The 20,978-nt window shown below is 40.5% G+C and overlaps 1 protein-coding gene across 1 annotated transcript in view; it reads left to right on the forward strand.

The window, feature by feature from the left end:
* Window positions 1-960: 960 nt before the first annotated feature.
* Window positions 961-20,978, forward strand: part of MRPS9 (mitochondrial ribosomal protein S9) — a 44,228-nt gene continuing 24,210 nt past the window's right edge. Inside the window, exons 1-4 of the mRNA XM_054010360.1 lie at window positions 961-1,133; window positions 9,401-9,580; window positions 20,324-20,386; window positions 20,470-20,500. Coding sequence (XP_053866335.1) covers window positions 1,050-1,133; window positions 9,401-9,580; window positions 20,324-20,386; window positions 20,470-20,500 — 358 coding nt within the window. The 5' untranslated portion in view covers window positions 961-1,049. The remainder of the gene's footprint in view (window positions 1,134-9,400; window positions 9,581-20,323; window positions 20,387-20,469; window positions 20,501-20,978) is intronic.

Genomic DNA, 20,978 nt, shown 5'->3' on the forward strand with positions numbered 1-20,978 from the left:
CACTTCTTCGGATGCATATAGAATGGAACATATATTGAGGAGATATATATACACAGATACAGAGAGCATAAACAGGTGGGAGTTGTCTTACCAACTCTGAGAGGCCAATTAATTAAGAGAAAAAAAACTTTTGAAGTGATAATCAAGCTAGCCCAGTACAGACAGTTAAGTGTGAGAATAGTTACAAGGGGAGATAGATTCAATGTTTGTAATGGCTCAGCCATTCCCAGTCCTTATTCAAACCGGAGTTGATTGTTTGTGAACTTACTATTGTTTGTGAAGCACTTACAGCATGCTCCATACCATGAAGGCACAAGATTACGAGAATCCATGCCCTAAGGCCTTTGCAACGTGAGGCCACAATCCTGAGCAGATTTATGCACAGGAGTAACTTTATGCCCAAATCCCTTTGTGTCAGAGTAGTTGTATGCTACTTGTTTGCAGGATTGGGGGCCTAATAACTGGAACTGGGAAAGCCTAGAGGAATGAGTAAGTGACATGCATGTTACAGTCTGCAACCCATCCGACGCTCTACATGATTATTGTTGAGGTGGGACATCAAGCACCAGATATAGGGCTGGAGATAACATAAGGGACAAGCAACAATGCACCAGCTGGTGCCCTCTCCCACTGCCACACCAGCCAGGCCCCCAGTTACTTTAAGGAGAGCGAGGTGAATTGTATGTACAGCAGAGGCTTTCCAGGGAGCATTAACCTTGACCCTGCCCTTTTAAAGCCAAGCCCACTCCGCATGCGCACGCACATTCCATTCAGAACGAACACCGCAGCTTGACAGCGATAGCCTCTCACAAAGGGAAAGTCGCGGACAGGCCACCGCCAGGATCACGTGAGACTAACAAATCCCGCCTTTCCCCGATAGCCAATCCTCAGCGCGAGGGCGGCCGTTCCTGGGCCAAGCTCCTCCCCCTACCAGTGTCAAGTGTTCCAGTGCGCCTGCCCCAATTCCAGCTGTTTTCTCTCCCCTTCCTGCGGCCCCTCCCCCCATGATCAGCACGGCTCGGCGACGCTGACAGGTTCGGGCCGCAAACATGGCGGCCGCCGTTGGGCGCGTGCTGCGAGCGAGCCGCGCCTGGAGCGCGGCGCTGAGAGCCCGGGAGGCGCCGGGCGCCCAGGTGAGAGCGCGGGAGGGAGGAACCGAGCGGACCCGCCCCCCGGGCCGTTTAAACGCGAGCTAAGGGGTCCGTGTTTGGCTCGTATTCGCGAGACCCAGCCTTGCCGGGGGAGCCGAGCCCGCCCGCCGGCCTGCTCTGCGCGGGGGGGGGCAGGAGCCGGAGCCGCCCCCGCCCATCCCGCCTCCGTGAGGCATCGCTGCAGGGGGGCTCAAGGGTCTGGCGGGAGGGCAGCCGGCCTGGCCGCTGTTTTGGGCCCTTGGGCGGGGATCGCCGTGTTCCCGGCGGACGGTTCCAGCATCGGGCTCGCTGGGGCGCGGGGGCTTGCTGGCTTCAGGCCGGCCCAGCCCCGGGCTACACGGAGCAGTTAGATCCACCCAGCTGCGGGGGAGGGAGCGTGAGCCGTTCACATCCCTGAGCGCCGTGGTTCGGTCACCCTAACTCCTGGTGTAGACACGGCCGGGAATTCCTCTGTCGACCTAGTAACTGCCGTGGACGGGTGGATTGAGTATACGGATGGTAAAACCTCCTACAGCGACAGAAGCGGCATCTGTCCTAGGGAGCCCCACAGTGCTGTAGCCGTGCCGCTGTAGTGCCCTTGGCTTGGGTCTGGGAATTTACTGATGCAGGTTAAACCGCTGTCAGCTTGCTTTAAACTAATAGGCGTGTGCACAACAGTGGCGCTGGTTTGAGTAATTCAATATAAGCCAGTCTGTCTCCGTCTGTATACCAGGCTTTGCACATCATCTTCAGTCCCTTTGTGATATGCAACTATGGTTATGTCTTTTGTTGTTAAAACTTTTGTTGCTCAGCAGTGTAAAAAAAGAAAACCCACACCTCTGAATGACAAAACTTTTAATGATGAAAAACACGGTGTGGACAGCGCTCTGCAGGAGATGCTCCTCTGGCGATGAAGTTGCGACCCCTTGGTGGGGGTGGTTCTATTTTGTTGTCAGAAGAGCTCTTTCCTTATGACAAAGAGCAGCTCACTGCTTACCTTACAAGGGCGTGGCTGTAACAGCAGAGCCGTTGTAAGGTGCACAGTGTAGACATAGCCTAAGGCTTTGTCTACACTACCACTTTCGTCACTAAAAAAACCAAACACACACACACACAATGTTGTGGACAGCGCTATGTCGGCAGGAGAGATTCTCCTGCTGACATGGCTAATGCCTCTTGTGGGGGATGGTTTAATTATGCTGGCAGGAGAGTTCTTTCCGCTGGCAAAGAGCGTCTACATGGAAAACCTTACAGCGGTACAGCTGCGTCGCTGTAAGGTCCGTAGTGTAGACATAGCCTAAGACTGTTGATTTTAAGTCTGGGAGGACTAGTATAATGGTCTGGTTTGGCCTCCTGCAAAATGTGAGCCAAAGAGCTTCACCCAGGGTTTCATGCAGTGGAGGAGTTATTCTTCTCTATTATGTAAGCGACTGCTGACCAGCCCAAGAAGTTGGGGCAAACTAGAGCATCTCTTTAAAGATGCCCAAATCTTTGATTGAAAGACTTCAGTGATGATGAGTTGATAATCTTTTCATTGTTAAAAAGTAGACTTATTTCTAATTTGCATTTCCAGTTTGAAAAGCAAGTATAAATCAACCTTGAGATGTGTTTTAGGAGTGGTGTTGAATACTGTATTATAGATATATTAAAACATATAATATGCTCACTAATGATCTAGAAAGAGGTTGGAAGTGACAAAATTTTCAAATGACAAAATAATTTAGGATAGTGAAAACTGAGGAACTCCTGAGTGACCTAACAAAGCCAAGCAATTAGGCAACAGATGGCAGATGATTCAGAGTAGGCAAATGCAAGGTAATGTACATTGAAAAGAGCAATTGGATCTATTTACACACATTGCTGGTTTCTAAATTAACCGTATCCATTCAGGAAAAAGACTTGGTGTCCTTGTGGACACTTCAGTGTGCAGCAGTGGTTAGAAACAAACAAAATATTAAGGTGTACGGGACAGAGAATGGAATAAAACTAATACTCAGAATATTGTAACACTATTATAATGATGGTACGCTCTTAGTTTGAATATAGTGTCTGGTGCTGGTCAGCCCATCTCAAAAATGTAGAGGGGCCAAGTGACAGGTACTGAGAATAATTACAGGTCTGGATAGATTTATGTATGAGGAGAGATTGAAAAGATTAGGACTGTTCAGTTTAGAGTGGGGCTCGAAGAGGGTACCTGATATCAACACAGAAATAATGAGTCAGATCCCTGTGTAAGTTGACATAACACAACTGATTTTGGTGGAGCTACACCAGCTAAGGATGCAGCCCAGTCAGTAATATAAAAAAGTAAGTATGGTGCTCTTATTTACTCTTTCTCTTAATACAAGAATGAGAAGACTGCTTGTTAAAATGAGAAGCAGTGCATTTAAATTGATTAACACCACCACACACAATACATAGTTATTTTAAAGTAACCAGACACAAGATGGTGAGTCTAAAAGCTTAGCAGGATCAAAAAAAGATTCAGATGTTTATGTGATCCCAATCTTCCATTATATTTGATAAGTTTAAAAAAGTATAAGCGATATAAACCCTCCTGCCTTATTGCTGAAGCCAACCATTAACTAATTTCCTATTACAGACATACATATATGTACATGGACTAACTGTATATAGAACATGAGGAGTAGAATTCACAACCACTGGTTCCAAAACCCAGGTGTCAATTGCTGTCTAGGTAGCCCTGCAATTGGAACTTAGTTAACAGTTCTGTTTGGAGAAAAAAAACAATTCACTTCAGTGGTGTGTTGTTTCCAAAGGGCTTACAGTAATGAAAAGTAATATAATTTTTTTCTTTTCTCACTGACTTAAGCAGATGTGACAAAATACACACAAGAAGCAGATAGACTGGGTGAGCAGGTACCATTTTTAGTCACCTTTCAGAGAAGCACTTCACTTAAGTAAATACCGCTTTCTGTGAAGTGGCTTGGAACAGCCAATTTGAAAATTAATATAAAATTATTTGTTGACTCATTGTGAAGGATCCTAAAGTGCTTTACAAAATACATATCCGAAACGAAGCCTTGGTATTGATACCCCCATAGACACCCTGGTAAAATGGACAGTATTGACTTTTGAAGTCTGGAGTAAGTCAACTCTGACCATGACTTGAGTGGAGTTCGATAGGTGAAAATTGATTTAACAGTAAATAAACAGGCCATAGGTATTTCAAACCTGATACTTAGGCCTCTGTGCTATTACTTTCTAAATGAAAATAATCTAAAAGCAATTAGTTTCTTAGTGCTAAGGAATTGTGCTAGGCTGGAGGAAAGGCTGTTTCTTTTCTGGTGGAATATTCTATTGTTTCAGGAGTTTCTTAACAACAGTTATGTTTTTAAAAATGGTAAAAATACTATCTACAAGAACGCTTTATGAAGTATATAATGAATACAACCTCTGATTTCCTTTATATTGTAGAGGAGTATTTTCTAGTTTGGCTTAAATACCAGAAGCATTTAACTTCACTTAGTAGTTCTTACCCAGATGACCCATGAAATTGTACTCTTATCCCAGAAGAGGTACCCTATACAATAGGTATTAATTTCCATAAGAGGCTGTTTTCTAATTCTGAACAGTTTGTGTCCAGGGACTTTTGATTAGTGATGAACTTAAACAAGAAGAATATGAATAGCTTGAGGGGAAAAGGAAAAATGGAAAAATTACAATAAAAGACAGGCATAATACAAAAGTATCCTGTTTAAAGTATGGCAGAGAGAAAGCAATCTTGGGCCTAGTAATGGGGATTCTTATGTTCATTAAAAAGAATTACAAATAACGAATATACGTGGAAAATAAGACTGAGTGAATATCATTTTCTCCTGAAGTAAGTGTCTAGGCGATAATGTGTAGAGATACTTCATAGTGTTTCTCTCTCCCAGACATTCACTAGAGCTTGAAACAGAGAGCAGAAACTGGGAATAAGCAGGATTTCCAGCACTAAAATTCAGTGCTTGTCTCTAACTCCTGTTTTATCATCTTATTGTTGGCAGAGATTTTATAAGAAACCATGTTCATATACCTCAGTTTAAAAAACAACCAAATACTTACATTCATATCATCCTTTTCATCTTATGCATTATATACAAAGATTAATTTACCTATTTCAGGGGTTCTCAAACTTCACTGCACCATGACCTCCTTCTGACAACAAAAATTACTACACATTCCGAGGAGTGGGGAACCAAAGTCTGAGCCCAGCCGATCCCTGACACCCTGGGTAGGGGGGCCAAAGCCAAAGGGCTTCAGCCCCAGGCAGGGGGCCTGTAATCTCAGCCCCATTGCCCAAGGCTGAAGCCCTCAGGCTTCGGCCCCAGACAGTGGGGCTTGGGCTTTGGCTTTGGCCCCTGGCCCCAGCAAGTCTAAGCCAGCCCTTGCGACCCTATTAAAACAGGGTCGCGGCTCACAATTTGAGCACTGCTGACCTATTTTATTGGACCTGGGCTGAATTGCAGTAGCTATTTTGAATCACACAGCAACGCTACGCAAAGGTTTAGCACAGGAAATAAAGAATACTATATCCAGTTGAAATTGCAAGTAGATTTTGGGTAGGCAGACTGTAATTACCCTAGTTAGAATTTGGCTTGGGTTAACAGTGCTGCAAAAAATGTAACAGAAGGACAGATTCTTCCATCTGATGAAAGCAACGAGGAGTCCTTGTGGCACCATAGAGACTAACAAATTTATTTGGGCATAAGCTTTCGTGGGCCAAATAAATTTGTTAGTCTCTAAGGTGCCACAAGGACTCCTCGTTGCTTTGCTGATACAAACTAACACGGCTACCTCTCTGAAACCTTCCATCTGGTGCAGCATTTTGTACCACAATGCTAGCACCATATGATCCTGTGAGTATTACTCCAATGCAAAGTGGTATTGAGCTGGTATAGATGCTCCTATTCCAATCCCACTTCCTGTTGTCAGCATTGCAGGGAAAAGTGGTATGGCCAGCGGAAAAAGAACATGACTAGTAGATCCCTACTCTATGCCAATAGCCATTTGTAGTTTCAGCCTGTTGCTGCCATTAGCAGCCAGTGAAAGCTAGAATAGCCTTTAGGTTCCAATTTTGCAAATAAATGTATGTATGTAGTCTCGTTATTTCAGTGGGACTACGCACATGTGTTTGTGTTGGGTTTGTAGTTGCCAGTTATATCCGAAATGTTTAAGCTGTATCTAGTCATATATTTTCTAGTTCATATATGTTTTTAACTCAAAATGCTGAATTTAAATGTAGATTTTTAAACCCTGACCTGGAGAGAAGACTCCTAGAAGCGAGAGGACAAGTCCATTCATTCTTTGGTTTCTCTTCTACAGCTGGCAATAAGGCTGCTAACTAGCTACCTTTAAGTTTTTGTCAGTTTATTATTTTTTTTTTTACTGTGGTCACATATACACCAGAAGGTACAGTGAGACCACAAATTCACACAGTAGGCCATTGACCAGCCATCAGATGATAACTGCTTCAGGTCACTGTTGAGTGTGGCCTATTGAATAGAACTCTGATATTTTCTCCATTCCAAAATGTTCCCACTCTGCTCTTTTTTATTCTTGTGACTTCTTTCTTCCCACAGAGACAACTCCAGTCATCAATTCTCAGTTTAGTTTATGGAATAATTTGACTGTAGCAAGGCTTTGTTAATACTGACATAGGACATGTAAAGTAGTGCATAAAAATTGGCATTAAGCCAAAATTGGGACGTTCCTGCTCTGTCAATGATGCTTCTGTTTCTCTGGCAGAATGCTTGATTGAAATTACAGTTGTCTTACCCACTGATTATCTTGGTGAAAGAAAAACAAATCAGTCTAGCCATATCTTAAAGTCTTCCACAAAAGCCAAAGACAAGTGTTCCTTGGATTATGACCTGGAACCATGTTCGCTACTATTTGTTGATAGGAATTCCCTTAGAGGGTTGTAAGAGGCAAAGGGATTAATTGTTCAGTCAAAATATGGTGGGTTTTCAAACCTAAGTATCGAAGAAGTCCTAATAAGATTTCTTAGGAAGTGCAGATAATATCTTACAATGGGGCGCAATGTCCTCTACAGACTCTGAATATTCATTTTTATTTTATTTTCATCAAAACAGCAACCTTGTGTAAATTAATGAATTTAGTAGCTTTTTGCTTCTAGAATGATTGACTATACCTAAACATTCATTTTAGTGTTCTTAGCATAATTCTTGTCCTGCATGGTGCATTAGGACATATACCTCTACCCCGATATAACGCTGTCTTCAGGAGCCAAAAAATCTTACCACGTTATAGGTGAACCGCGTTATATCGAAATTGATTTGATCCACTGGAGTGCGCAGCCACACCCCCCCCCCCCCCCGAAGCACTGCTTTACCGCATTATATCTGAATTTGTGTTATATCGGGGTAGAGGTGTACAATGTGTGCCTGGGTACTAATTCAGCTCCTAATTTATTTGGCCCACGAAAGCTTATGCCCAAATAAATTTGTTAGTCTCTATGTACTCTTTTGTGATAGCATTCTGTAGATGGTGAACTGTTAAACTTCTCTACTGTTAAACTCCATCTAGGTCTATGGACACTGGTTTGAGGATAAGGATTGCAGTAGCAGTCACCTCATGCCATGATTTTATGTGTTTAGGGGGGGAGATATGGGATGGATATAACAGAGAGACTGGTTCCAAAGTAACCGATTTATATGGAGTGATACCATGCCAATTGTAGTAGCTATTTTGCATCACACATCAAAGGTTTAGCACAGAAAATAACATGATATCCAGTTGAAACTTCAGCTAGATTTTTGGTAGGCAGACTGTAATTACCCATTAGGCTAGTAAAGATTTTCTCTTCTAGAAGTTCTAAAGAGTTTTGTCTTGAGGTGAGGGGAGAAACTGAAGACTTTAGTAACTTTCTAGTCTCCAGTATAAAGCCTGTTGCATCAAACAGTTTTTAATATCTGCTTGAAATATTGCTTCATCTGCCTTCATATCTGCATATCTCTGTTGTAGGGAAGGGACAGGACCAAGTACGTTTGACATTTGTAATATTGACATTTGTATTACAGTAACGCACAGAAGCTTCAGTTTGGGATGGGACCCAGTTGTGCTGGGTGTTGTAGAGAAACACAATAAAGATGTGGTCCTGAAGCGTTTATAGTCTGTACAATTCTGTTATCAACACTGGGACAAGAAAGAGTTCTGTAGGACACAGATTTTTAACTCCAATCCTACAATGAAAAACATGTGAGTGCACCCCTGAGCCTGTGTATAAAATTAAAGTAACTGGTGGGCTCTGGGGTGCCCCTGTATGGTTCTCAATGCAAGAATGGGTCCTAGACTATTTCACTGTCCCAAAAATGCATTGTGCCTAATTTCCTTTTCTTTGTTTCTTTGACAGGGCAACATGGAAACTTTATACCTTAGTAGTTTCATTACACTGTTGTATTGCACTTGGGATAGCAGAATTAAGTTTGCAGTTCTTTTCATGCTTCATTTAGAAGTTCTTTCTTTGTGAACATTATATATAACTCTTTGAGATTATTTGTGTGCAGAGAGATAAAAGAATACAGGCACTGTTTACGTGCAATGCCTAAGTGGTTTATTTGCCTAAAATTTGTTGTTTTGTTTTCATCAGAGACTTCTTCACATGTAATATTACATTTCATTCTGTTAATGAAATCTGAGTGTATGTTACAGAAAACAAACTGAAATTGATTTAACATTTTTAAACATAGGTGCATAAATTTGATAAAAAGACAATAAATTGTGACCAATGGCTTTTCTCATGTAAAAAGTTACTTTAAACTGTTTCAACACGTCTGTAAAAGGTCTTCGGCAGCTAGAAGAAATCAACTTTCTGAATAAGAGTGCCTTTTCTTAGGGTACGTCTATACTTACCTGCTGGTTCAGCGGCAAGCAATCGATCTTCTGGGATCGATTTATCGCGTCTTGTCTAGACGCAATAAATCGATCCCGGAAGTGCTCGCTGTCAACGCTGGTAATCCTGCTCCGCGAGTGGAGTAGGTGAAATCGACGGGGGAGCCTGCCTGCCGCGTGTGGACCCGCAGTAAGTACCTTTAAGTTCGAACTAAGATACTTCAACTTCAGCTACGTTATTCACGTAGCTGAAGTTGCGTATTTTAGTTCAAACTGGGGGCTTAGTGTGGACCAGCCCTTAGTTTCTACACTACTGTGCACAAGGCACAGTTCCCTTTTTATGCCAATAATTTTGCTTAGAGTTTGCTGTACAAATTCTTTTTTAATATTCTTTTTTGTTTGTTTTTGGTTAGACATTAAGACTAATCTATACTACTACAGCAGTGCAGAAGAGAAATGTTGCAGCCTTAGGACCTGAAAAGTATACAGAGGCTTTTATTAAAAACCAGATTGAAGAGTTCAACCTAGGAAAAAGACATTTAGCCAACATGATGGGGGAAGATCCAGAAACTTTTACCCAAGAGGATATTGATGTAAGTACAGTTGCTCTGTTGGAGAAGTAATTTACTATAGAGTTTCAGATATTGAAAGCACTTTACTTCAGCATGAGTCCCTCAGCTCTCTGTGAATTTTAATCAAACTGTCAGAATAAGAAAGAATACTACTATACATTGCAAACATTGCAACTGTGGCTGTGAATAGAGATTCTACCCCTGCTATGTGTGCGAGGTCAGACATCACAGTGTAGAACTGTATACCCATATCCCGCTAAAGCACAGTAGGTTCTTTTTAAAGCTACTAATGGATAATCCCCTTGATCTGAGGCCATAGGAACCACTATAAAGGTTTATATAGCACTTGAAAACATTTACTCATCATTTGACCTGCTGTGTATATTTAGGTCAGGTTTTCCTGCATGATACCACAGCAGTTGATGATGCAAATTTAAATTTTACAGGATATTTCACAACCAGTACTTGGTTCAGTTTTACTTAGTTATTTTAATATAACCTCCTCCCCCCCACACAAACTCCATTCTCCCTTTCTTTGTGGCTCCACTCTTGTTCCACCACTTCCCAGAAGATTGATGGTGGGGAGAAATGTCCTTTTGGGTGGCCTTGTGTGGTGAGGCTGCATGAAGTCTCATGACTGAGCAGCATGTCATGGTACCAAAAAAGAGAAAATTGAGCTAACTGCATTATGGCCACTGTGGGAACAGGGAAGTAAGATGGTTTTCGAGGAAATGCCCACTACTTTACCTGTAGCAGACTTGCAGTTGGAAAGCAGGTAGACTTAAGGTTAGGAAGCTTTTTCTGTCCTTCAGTTTGAGAAGCACTGGTTAAAATATTTTGTTGGATATTTTCTTACCTCTTCTCTGCTAATATAAACTATTTAGGCTGCTATAGGTGCTAAGTGTATTGTAAAAGATTGGGAACTGTTTTTGACTTCTTAATCATAAAAAAAGTTATTTCTGTGTAAACAAATGTCTAGATTTACAAGTAGTTGCAACCAACAAAGAATAGTCCCACCTTTTTAATCTTTCAACAAGTTAAAAATCCAATACTAGGCAAAATTTTATGTTCAAAAAGACATTAATTAGAACATCTTGCCAAATAAATTCTAGTCCCATCTATTTTAAACCTGATTTTGCCCACTCATTGCATGCCTGGTAAAATAAGCTACTGTTTATGTAATAGCTGATTTTCACACAGGACATACAATAGTTTTGACTTATTTTAATTTATATTTATAAAAAATATGCACTCAATGCTTGATTCTGTGTGAATTTTCCTCGGTAAAAACAATTAATATAAAAATGAACAGCATGCTGCCAACGGTTGGGTCTCTCAACAAATGACAGTCCAACTTCTATTCTAAAGATCACAAACTCAAAAAGCAGTGTTCCCAGCTAATCTCTTGGACAGCACACACTTCACATCCAGCTCACCTCAGGCAAAGGCCTGAGCAAACAAAGGGGACTTACTCTTTGCCAGTAAGGTTATAAGTCTTGAGCTCTGAGCTGTCATATGCTTACAGCAGAGACGAGCTCTTTTTATTTTTTTTTAAGGACAGTAGCACTCTGAATCCATATTGAGGCTTAGATTTGAGACAGTGAGAATTTAATATTTGTATTTATTTTCATAGTTTACATTTTATAGTTTACATTTTAGTTGCATTTGAAGTACTGGATAGGCATGTTTTGATATTGATATCCTGATAGTACCCCCGGAGATAGAAATACCATTGCAGACCCTTACACCTGTATGTAGTCTTATTGACTTCGGTAGGACTCTATCGAGGTAAAGGTGTGCACTGGTGAATCAATTTGCAGGACTGAGGCCTTAATGATTAACAGATGACTTACTTTACTTTGCTTGTTCTGGCTTTTATTAAACGATAAAATTTCCTTTCCCTAAATATTTTATCTCAATTTGGCAAACAGTTCTCTTCACCCATAACAGAGCTTGTCTTTGTTTATATGACGTGCACGCACAGACTAGTAAAAACCTGTTAGTACAGCTCACACAGTGTGGAGGTTGTATTAACTTCTGTGTTGATTGCCTGCAAGGATTGGAAGTAGGAGGCTGTGCGTTCACCCACAATTCAGCTCCCTCCCTGCAGTCCAGGTTTCCTTTCCACACGTGGGCCTGTTTTTCGAGGACAGGCCTTTATAGGAGCCCAGGAAGTGGGCAGCAGGACCGTTTGATTGGGGCGTGGGTTCTCTTCCCATGCATGAATGCCATAAATACACATGTGGAAGACGGAAGATTCCTCTGCACACAGATCCCCAAGGGATACTCTGGCGATTTGTACAAAATGACTGAGCTCCACCATAAAGAAAAATAGGCTCATTCTGGAAATGAGCTTTTGTAACCCACTTACCTTCTGGGTGTGGTGTTCTGTCCCATCTAGTGGCACCAAGACCACTTAGAGAGAGAATTAAAATGAGTCGGCTCTACAGACTTACCTAACAGCCAGTTGGCTTTTAGCTCATGCAGTAAAGGCTCATGCACTAAGCTCCTAGAGGTCCCCAGTTCAATCCTGCCCACTGACGACTGGGGAATGTCGGCGTTACGCTTTTCCTTACTGAAGTGCAGGTGACAAGTATGGGACCAATTCACCAATTTTATTTCTGCAAAGATGGAAAAAATAAAAGCGCCGCATTTTATTTAGTATTACAGAGTATCTACTGTGCATGTTTAAGTTGCTCACATACCATCATATGTTGAAAATACTTTGAGTGCGTAATGATGTCTGCTATGCATAATTAAATTTCTGTTTTAAAAATATAAAAGCTGCTTAGCACTGGCAGCAGAATTATAAGGCTTTACACTTAGAATAGTAATAATTCCTTCTGATGAGAGCTTACATACCTCCATGTCTTCTACTGTTAATCAGTCTGTACAGTGCATTTCAAAAGTAGACATGAGACTCTGTCTTTCTTTGGCAATTTATGTGTATTTTATTAAAAGTTAAACCTTGTGAATTTTAAAACAGGTGCTACAGGGAAATAAGTTTACTATGTTTTAATCCTCTTGTTGGATGTTTTGGATGCAGAATTGCCTCTTACAGAGGCTTTTATTTAGGAAGTTAAGCTATATATTACAACTAAATTACTGGGGGGAAAAAAGTCCAGCAAATTGATATATAACTGCAGAAGTCTACCAATTGCTTTTTAATTGGTATTATAGACCTTGCTCTGGAACCAGGATATTTTATTCTCCTATGTGTGAATATGTGGTATGAAGTTTCTCTAATTGATTTGCTTTGCCCATTCCATTTGATGTATCATTTTTCACAATATTTCATAATTTGTGCTCATTTCTAATGAACAGAGTCGTTAGGACAGGCATGTCTAAGTACAACTGACAGCTAACATTAGGTGCCAGATGCAGTTTATAAAGCTATGTAGAACTGCAGAGAACAGTTTAAATAAATTAGCACCTGTACATTAGTCTCACTTGCTGGTAATTTATAAGCGAATCAGTAGAGATGACATTTAGGTAAGTCATTGATCAAGTTAACAGCTGCATACCCACTGCCCAGCTGGGATACCTAATTAATAGAGATTGCAGTCCTGACCCAGTGCTTTTTCCCTGGTCAAGTCTGTAATCCTTTTATTTTGTGATTTACCTTTAACTTATAGACATAGTAAATAGTCTGCCTTCATTTCAAACTGTCAGATCACTAATAGTCTAGTTTAAAGCCAAAAATCTAAGCAAGATTAATATAAGAAAAGCACCTTAAACCCTGTGATCTATTTATATCCTAGTATTTTTATTTTTCCTTTCATGGACTTACTAAATGCTGTTCCAGATATCTGAGCACAATATAAAGCTGCTGTCTTTCAGTAGAGTTAGTAAAAAAAAATGTAGAGCAGCTCTTGTATTTGATCTATAGATAAATGTTAAGCATCTTTTGGTGAGTAGGGCATAGGTCTTAAATGATAATTGACATACAGACTGACTTATGTTTAAATGTAAAACAAATGTTTTAAGGAAACTAGTTTCACTTGCAAATGTCTTTGTACAAGGGTAGGAGAGTTGTTCCCCACAAAGAATTTTGTGGCCTAAAGCATATTGATTAAATGAGAAACCCCTGGCTCACAATAATATGCTATTTGTGTGCCACAAGTTCTCCTTTGGGTAAGGAGTAAGACATTTTTAGTCCTATAATAGTGAAAAATGTATGTTGGAGTTGGATTGGTTTTTAAAAACCAGCACATTTAACTTTTAGAGGATATTCAGATTTTACCTAAAGAAACTCTTAAAAACTGTGAGTGCTATTCTGTGTAAAATGCTAGTCCCAAGGGAGTCAAATCTTCCTTACTTAAGCAAAATCCCCAGAGAAGTCCACTTGGACTGGTGACTTCTGTTTGTTTGGTTTTGTTTTTTCGCCTCCTTTTCTAATATAAAAAATAAGCTATTTAATATTTCGAGAAGTTACTATGCAAATAGTTATTTTTTCTCATAGGACACTATGTATACATTTTTCCATATATGGTACCAGTTTTATAGACATAATGTTGATTTTAAAAGATGCTTGCACCAGTAGATTATTTTTTATCAGAGACGTTAACTTATTTATTTGCGTAAAATTACAGCAATCCCATAGATGAGATTACTTGACTTTGTCTTCACGTATCCCTTTAGCTTTGAATAAGAGTTTGTTGTCCTCAAATTAGAGTAGGGTTTAGCAGAATTTTTTGAGGAAAGTTAAGTGATTTGGCCAAACATCTGAGATATTTTTTGTTTTTTGAAGGGGTTTGTAACTTTTTAAAGTTCCTTTTATTTAACACTTCAAACTTTCACTGCACATAAATCTCCACTAAAGAAACTTGTGTGGAAGTCTTTTTTTTTTTTTTTAAAGATATTGGAAACAACCACCATTATTAACATTCTTAGTCATTGCTGACTCAGTGAGAGCAATCAGTCCATTAAACATTTTAGCCCAAAAGAATATAGTAGTGAAAACTGTCTGAGCTGGAGTTGGTATTGGAGTCTGGTTCAAGAACTGTAGATTTCCCAGCATAACAGAGTTGGAAAGGGAAGTGGGAATCAGGCTGGGGAGGCTGGAGAGCAGAGGGAGTTGATTCAGTAACATCAACTAGGGAGCCAGGGGCCCCACTGAAATGTTTCAAATTTTATGCCCTGAAGTATAGTCTCAGAACTGAACTGGTTTAGTACTCAGTGCTTAAAGCTTTATGTATGTAAAAGTAGAGCTAGGGACCTTTTGTGCCAAATGTGCTGTAGCAAAGGAACCATAGGGAAGATTTAAGACTCCCCTAGAAAATACCCCCATTGCTGGAGGCTTCTCCGCTAGCCCTGTGCCACCTCCATAAATGGTTTAAGCACAGGAAGCATTCCAGAGTAGGCCATGGGTATAATGGAGGCGAGGTGTGGGTGAATTGGAGCAGGAGGAAGCATGGCCAGGGTGGACTTGCACCATAACAAAGCTCCATAGGACCATTGAGGCAGTAGGACAGCTTAAGGGCTCCCTGGCCTCTGCTGGGGAGCTCTATTGGCTTTGTAGATCCTGAAGACAGCAGACAAACTGCCTCCCCTCTCTTCCTTTGCTGACTTATGAGTCTGACCTAATATTTTTTGCCAATCCAGTTTGAATTAAGGCATGGATTTCTAAATGCCTGAAGATACAATTAAATGTGCATCAGATGGCAATAAACTGGGCCATCTGAGGTAAAAATTGAGGCCAGATTTTCTCTGGCCGTTGGGAAAATGAAGGGACAAGAATCTTTGGGTTGCAAATGGAGGGAAAATGTGCTTTAAACCCAGACTACAGAAGACGGATAATACTGTAAATGAGGGTGCAGCATAGCTGCTAAGTTTTTTGTGCAGCTCCATGTCTGAGCTATTCTGCATTTTTGCAGGTAATTGGTTTGAGGGGCCACCAAACATCTACTGGATATGATGGGAACAAGTTTCAGTCCCTTTTGAGCTAGGGTGGATTGAAACTGGTAACCTACTAGTGAAAAGCCCACTAGGAATGTTTAAAGGTATCCAGTATCTCCCCAAGTAATAACTTTAAAAGTGTGTCCCATATATAAGTATGCTGAAGGAACATTAGGGTTACCAACTCAAGCACTTTTTTTAAGAATTTTAGATTTAAATGCAACTCTTGAGTATCTGCGTTATGATTTGTTCTTTAATTATGTGATCACATTATATTTTTTCCCACATGGGCCATCAGCCGTTTGAACCCAGGACTCTCAGATCCATAAGAGAGACCGCTCTGCAACTTGAGCTAAAGGAGTAACTCATAGCAAAAGAAGGCTGTTCTCCTCTAGATGGAGCTCTCTCTAGAGTCTCTTTGGCAGTGGGTTACAGAATTATTTGTGAGACAGAAGTGGGATGTTGGGTTTCAGGATTCTTTGGGTGCAGTTATTCTGAAAAGTAATGTGGTGGAGGGGGATGAAACTTTGTCTGTCATATATTAAAGAGCTGTATTCTATTCCCAGGGACAATTATAAGGCCTGTTCCCAAGGAAAATTTAATAGGGTTGTGAAATATTTACCTGCTATCTATAGAAGTTCAGTGGCGGAGGTTATAGCTATCAGATATCTTAACATATTTGTCACTAGACTCTGATGTTATCCTCAAGATGCTGTTCTCAGCCTTATTCATACTGGGCTCCACTTCCCGCTGGATTTCGCTTCCCATCCAGTCAGTCTCCCTCCCATTTAGCATTAGGGGAAGGACAAATTGGTCATGACTCCCAAATACCTGTTCACGACCCTCAACTTGAGAATCCCAGTCCTAAAGAAAACTTTGCAATTTGGTCTGGAAAAGTCTGTATGGAACCTTTTGTGTGTAGTGCTCTCTACCACAACTATTTTGGGCTTGGTAATGGAATATCTTAGAATTCATTGGTTTGCATTTATATTTTCTGGGATATACAGAATATAATTGTCTTCTAGATCTTGGTCTGATTCCTGAAGGGATTCTTGCATTGAAACTCTGTGTTGCAAGTTTGAAGGAAATCCATATTCAGTTAATGAAGCCTTCTCTTGAACTACACTAAAATGCTCTAGTTTCAGTTTTCAGAGAGATTTGTTATCCTGGCAGTCTAGAGGCTGGTCCACCTTCTGTTTCTGTTACTAATAAATATGAAACTTGAGCGCAAGAGCTGGTCAGAACATTTCCCCCAAAATATGCTGTTTCATCAAAGCTGAAACATTTTGTGAAGATGCATTTGTTTCTTTGAAGCTTTCCGAGAGGGAGGGAGAGATTCTGTAGCTGGATGGTTAGGATGCTGGCATGGGATGTGGGAGACTCAGGTTTGGGTCTCTGTCTAATTTGGAGTGAACTGTGATGAAAAATTCTGCTCTGAATCAGGCAGAGTAGGAGTTTGAACCAGAGTATTCCATGTCCCAGGCCAATACCCTAACTACTACTAGGGGATAGAGGCAGACACACGTCTTCCCCTGACATAATTCCATTTTTCATGAAAACATGCAACATCGATTGGTTTTATTCACATTAGAAGGAAAATGAATTTCAAAACCTCTGAAGTTGCAGCAAAACAGAATGTCACGTTTACATTGAGTTTTCAGTGTCATACTAATAGTTACTGGTTGAGTCAAATCCTTGAGAGCTAATATACAGGATACCTTTTAAGTATACACACTGTCAGTCTCTGTAACCCATAATCTATTCCTTTAATATGTTATATAAGGTGTTTGTTTAACATCAGTTGGCTCACAGCAGATTTCTCTATTGTCATCTTAATTAATCCCCATTTGTTCATAAATAGGTGTTCACCTACTCTCTCTGTGCATAAAATGCCCATCTACTAACAAATGGGAATTCAGCAGTCACTAAGAGAAACAAAATTACCATTTCATAAAATCAAGTTAATCCTTTTGTTTGCTTCAGAATTCTCAAAATTTCTGTTTGGAATACCAGTAGGGGATTAATGAAAATAATAGGCTAGGTCTTTTTACACTCCATGCATATTAAGTAGGTTGAAGCACTGACAAACCAATCCATGTCCATAGAAAAAATTATCAGCAAGTAATAGCCTTAAGGTAACCTAATCAAGAAAGAGGCATAATTCTTGAGAAGATTTTAACTAAAATTCTTGTAATTTCATTTTTCTTCACTGTCCACTAAAAATGCAAGCAAATCTACTGCAGTATTTTGTTCTGTTATTAGTGCTATTGTACAAATATATTGTATTGTTCTAAAATCAGTAGGCTCATACTGTTGTTAATTTTGTGTCATGACTGAAATTGGCCATATTTAGTCCCACATTTACCAAAACATTTTTTTTTAATTTGGAAAAATTGGATTTCTGATCTAATACATTATTTTTGCTTCATTAATCAACATTTTTTCAACCATTTTTGAAAAAAAGTGCCATAGTAATAAATTGCTGAATAGGAATTACATCCTGTTGGATTTAATATTACTGCAAGCTATTTTGTCTTACAGTAGTGCCAGAAATGGTTTATAGTCTTTAATCTGCTTGTAGAGTAAATTATGTTACTTATTAACAGGGAGCACACACCACATTAAAATATTGGTTGAGTGGATGAAGAATAAGTATCATGTACTGCATATAACAATAATCTTAATGATAAACCATGGTTTGCAAAAATGCACATTCTAATGGTTTCCTGACTTGTAAGTGTCTTATTGACAGACCTTTAAATATCTTTAAAGGGAGACTTCATTGTTTAAGGTTTAGTAATTGGAATAGAGTTTTTCACCTACAGGTTAGGTTGCTGGTTCAAACTGAGCTTAGGTTATAGCGACTACCATGTTCCCATGTTGTTGTTGTTCAGAAGCCTGCATATATAAATTTCCATGACAACAATCTTCACTCTTGACATTCCTGAAAAAGTGCTGGATCTAGGTGGAATGGAGATTCTCTGTGGCCTGCAAACCCTTAGTTATCTCCTGTGCAGATTGGCACTCTGTGGCAAAACAGTGTCGGGAAGCTTGTGCTGCCTCTTTCCATTTTGTCTATATTCTATTCCTAGGGGAATTCTACACCACTGTGTGCACACATAATTAATGTGCCACGCATAATTTTTTTTCCACAGAAAATAATTTCTGCCAGAAAGTTGCTGCAGTTCTGCCTTTTGCTCACCAGAGGCTGCAGTGGCACTAGAACAGAGCAGCCCCTCCCAGGTGGGAGCAGCCCCAGCTATCTCATAGAACTGGAAGAGACCTTGAAAGGTCATTGAGTCCAGGCCCCTGCCTTCACTAGCAGGACCAAGTACCAATTTTGTCCCAGATCCCTAAATGGCCACCTCAAGGATTGAACTCACAAGCCTGGATTTAGCAGGCCAATGCTCAAACCACTGAGCTATCTCCCCCTGCCAATAGGGAGGGGAAGAGGTTGCCTGCCTGCCAGTGCTGTGCCTGTGGGGCCCAGTCAGGAGACAGAGGGTATGGGGGGGGACAGACAGTGTTGGGGTGGGGGGGGTCACAGTGGGGTTCCTAATGGCTATTGGGGAAGGACAGACTGGGGCAGGGGCTGAATGGAATTGGAGGCACTGGGCCACATGGCAATGGGGGGGAAGGGGTGCAGGGCCACATCGGGGGGGGGTGGCTAGGGGACACAGACACATGAGGACAGGGGGAAGGGGTGCAGGGCCACATGGGGAAAGGGGGGTGGCTGAGTGGGGGCACAGAGACACATGGGGATGGGGAGGCAGGTGCAGGGACACATGGGGATGGGGGGAGTGGGTGTCTGAGGGTGCAGGGATACATGGGGACAGGTGTGCCTGACTGCTAGTTGTCAGCCAGGGTCTGCATGGGGGAGGTTCCCTAATAATCCCTCCCTGGCCCCCCAAAAACCTATTCCATATTTTTCCCACCCACATCCAACAACCTTCCAGGTTCACGCCCAGGCTCCTCCCCTTTCCTCAGCTCCTCCTTTACCCCTGACTCCTCCAAGCCTTTGCCCTGCACTGAGGGGTGCAGGAAACGTTTCTGTATAGTAGTTTAAATGAATTACGCAAAGTTCTGTATTTACATGCCTAGTAAAGAATCTATGTGATAGAAACATTTCCTGAATTTTTTTCATTGTCTGTTTTGTTACAGACCTACTTACTGACAAGTATTTTGAAATACATTACCAAAATAATTGAAACTGGTGTGATTGTATTGTATTATTTTGACAAATAAAATATGCAGAATTTTTAATTTTTTGGTACGGAATTCCCCCAGGAATAATATTCTTTGAAAAAAATAGAGAACTTATTCTCAAGAGCTATCAAACTGGCACCTTTCACAAACACTGATGATTGCAGGAAGAAAATTAAGAAAATGATAATTTTGATAAATGACGTGAAATCCATTCTAAATTACAGCATTAGGTATTTTTGAGATGGGTGAGAATTACTCTTTTTTTAAAATCACTGTTTAGGTTAAATAAAATGGAGGTTGTATATTACTTGAACCTTGCAACTGAGTATTTCTTGTAATAAATTGTCTGAATTTAAAGTTAATCTTTAAAGTAAAGAAAACAGTTCACTTATTGTAGACCCACTAGATTACAAACTACAGAATTAGATTTTTCTTATTTTTTCATTCTGTGTAAAGAAGAATCCTGATAAATTTACAGTTGCTTTTATTCTCAGAACAGCATATAGGCACATGCCATTTTTTTTGTTGTTGATTTGTCTCTCTCTCTCTGTGCTGTCTAGGTTTTTATAGCATGCTCATAGTAAAAATATCTGTAAGGAATTTGATTATTTTGTTGTTACAGAACAAATATGTATCTGATCTTTGTGTGTTTGTTTGCAGAAAGCTATTGCCTACCTCTTTCCCTCTGGCTTATTTGAGAAAAGGGCCAGGCCTATGATGAAGGTAAGAACAACGTTCAGTGAATTGTCTGAGTACTTTTAGCATGGCATACTAACCCTTTTTTTTTGTTGTTGATTTTTCTACAGCATCCCACTGAAATTTTTCCAAAACAAAGAGGTAAGTGTACATAGCTATTCTTTCCAGGCTATAACAACGTTTTTATTATGAGCCTCTATGTTGTTTTCTTTCCTGCAACCCATTTACATTTCCTTTATTAATGTTTTTTATAGCTGCTAATGAGGCACCCGAGTAATAAAAACACAAACCTTTCAAATGTAATATGAAACTTTACTGATCTGAGGACCTGTACAAGTGGAAAAAAGTACTGCTAGAGTGAGGGTATATCTACATTACAATTGGAATCCAACGTTTGGCCTGTGCCAGCTGACTTGGGCAGGGGCTACAGCACTGTTTAATTGCAATGTAGACATTCCAACTTGGACTACAGCCTGAGCTCTGGGACCCTCTAGAGCCCACACTCCAGCTCAGGCCTGGATGTTTACGCTGCAGTTAGCCCCATAGCACGAGCCCGAGTCTGTGACCAAGGATTTTTAGTGGCCGTGTAGACATACCCCAAGGGACCAGTGACCTTTTT

The sequence above is a fragment of the Malaclemys terrapin genome, chromosome 1, assembly GCF_027887155.1.
Source record: "Malaclemys terrapin pileata isolate rMalTer1 chromosome 1, rMalTer1.hap1, whole genome shotgun sequence".
NCBI lineage: Eukaryota > Metazoa > Chordata > Testudines > Emydidae > Malaclemys > Malaclemys terrapin.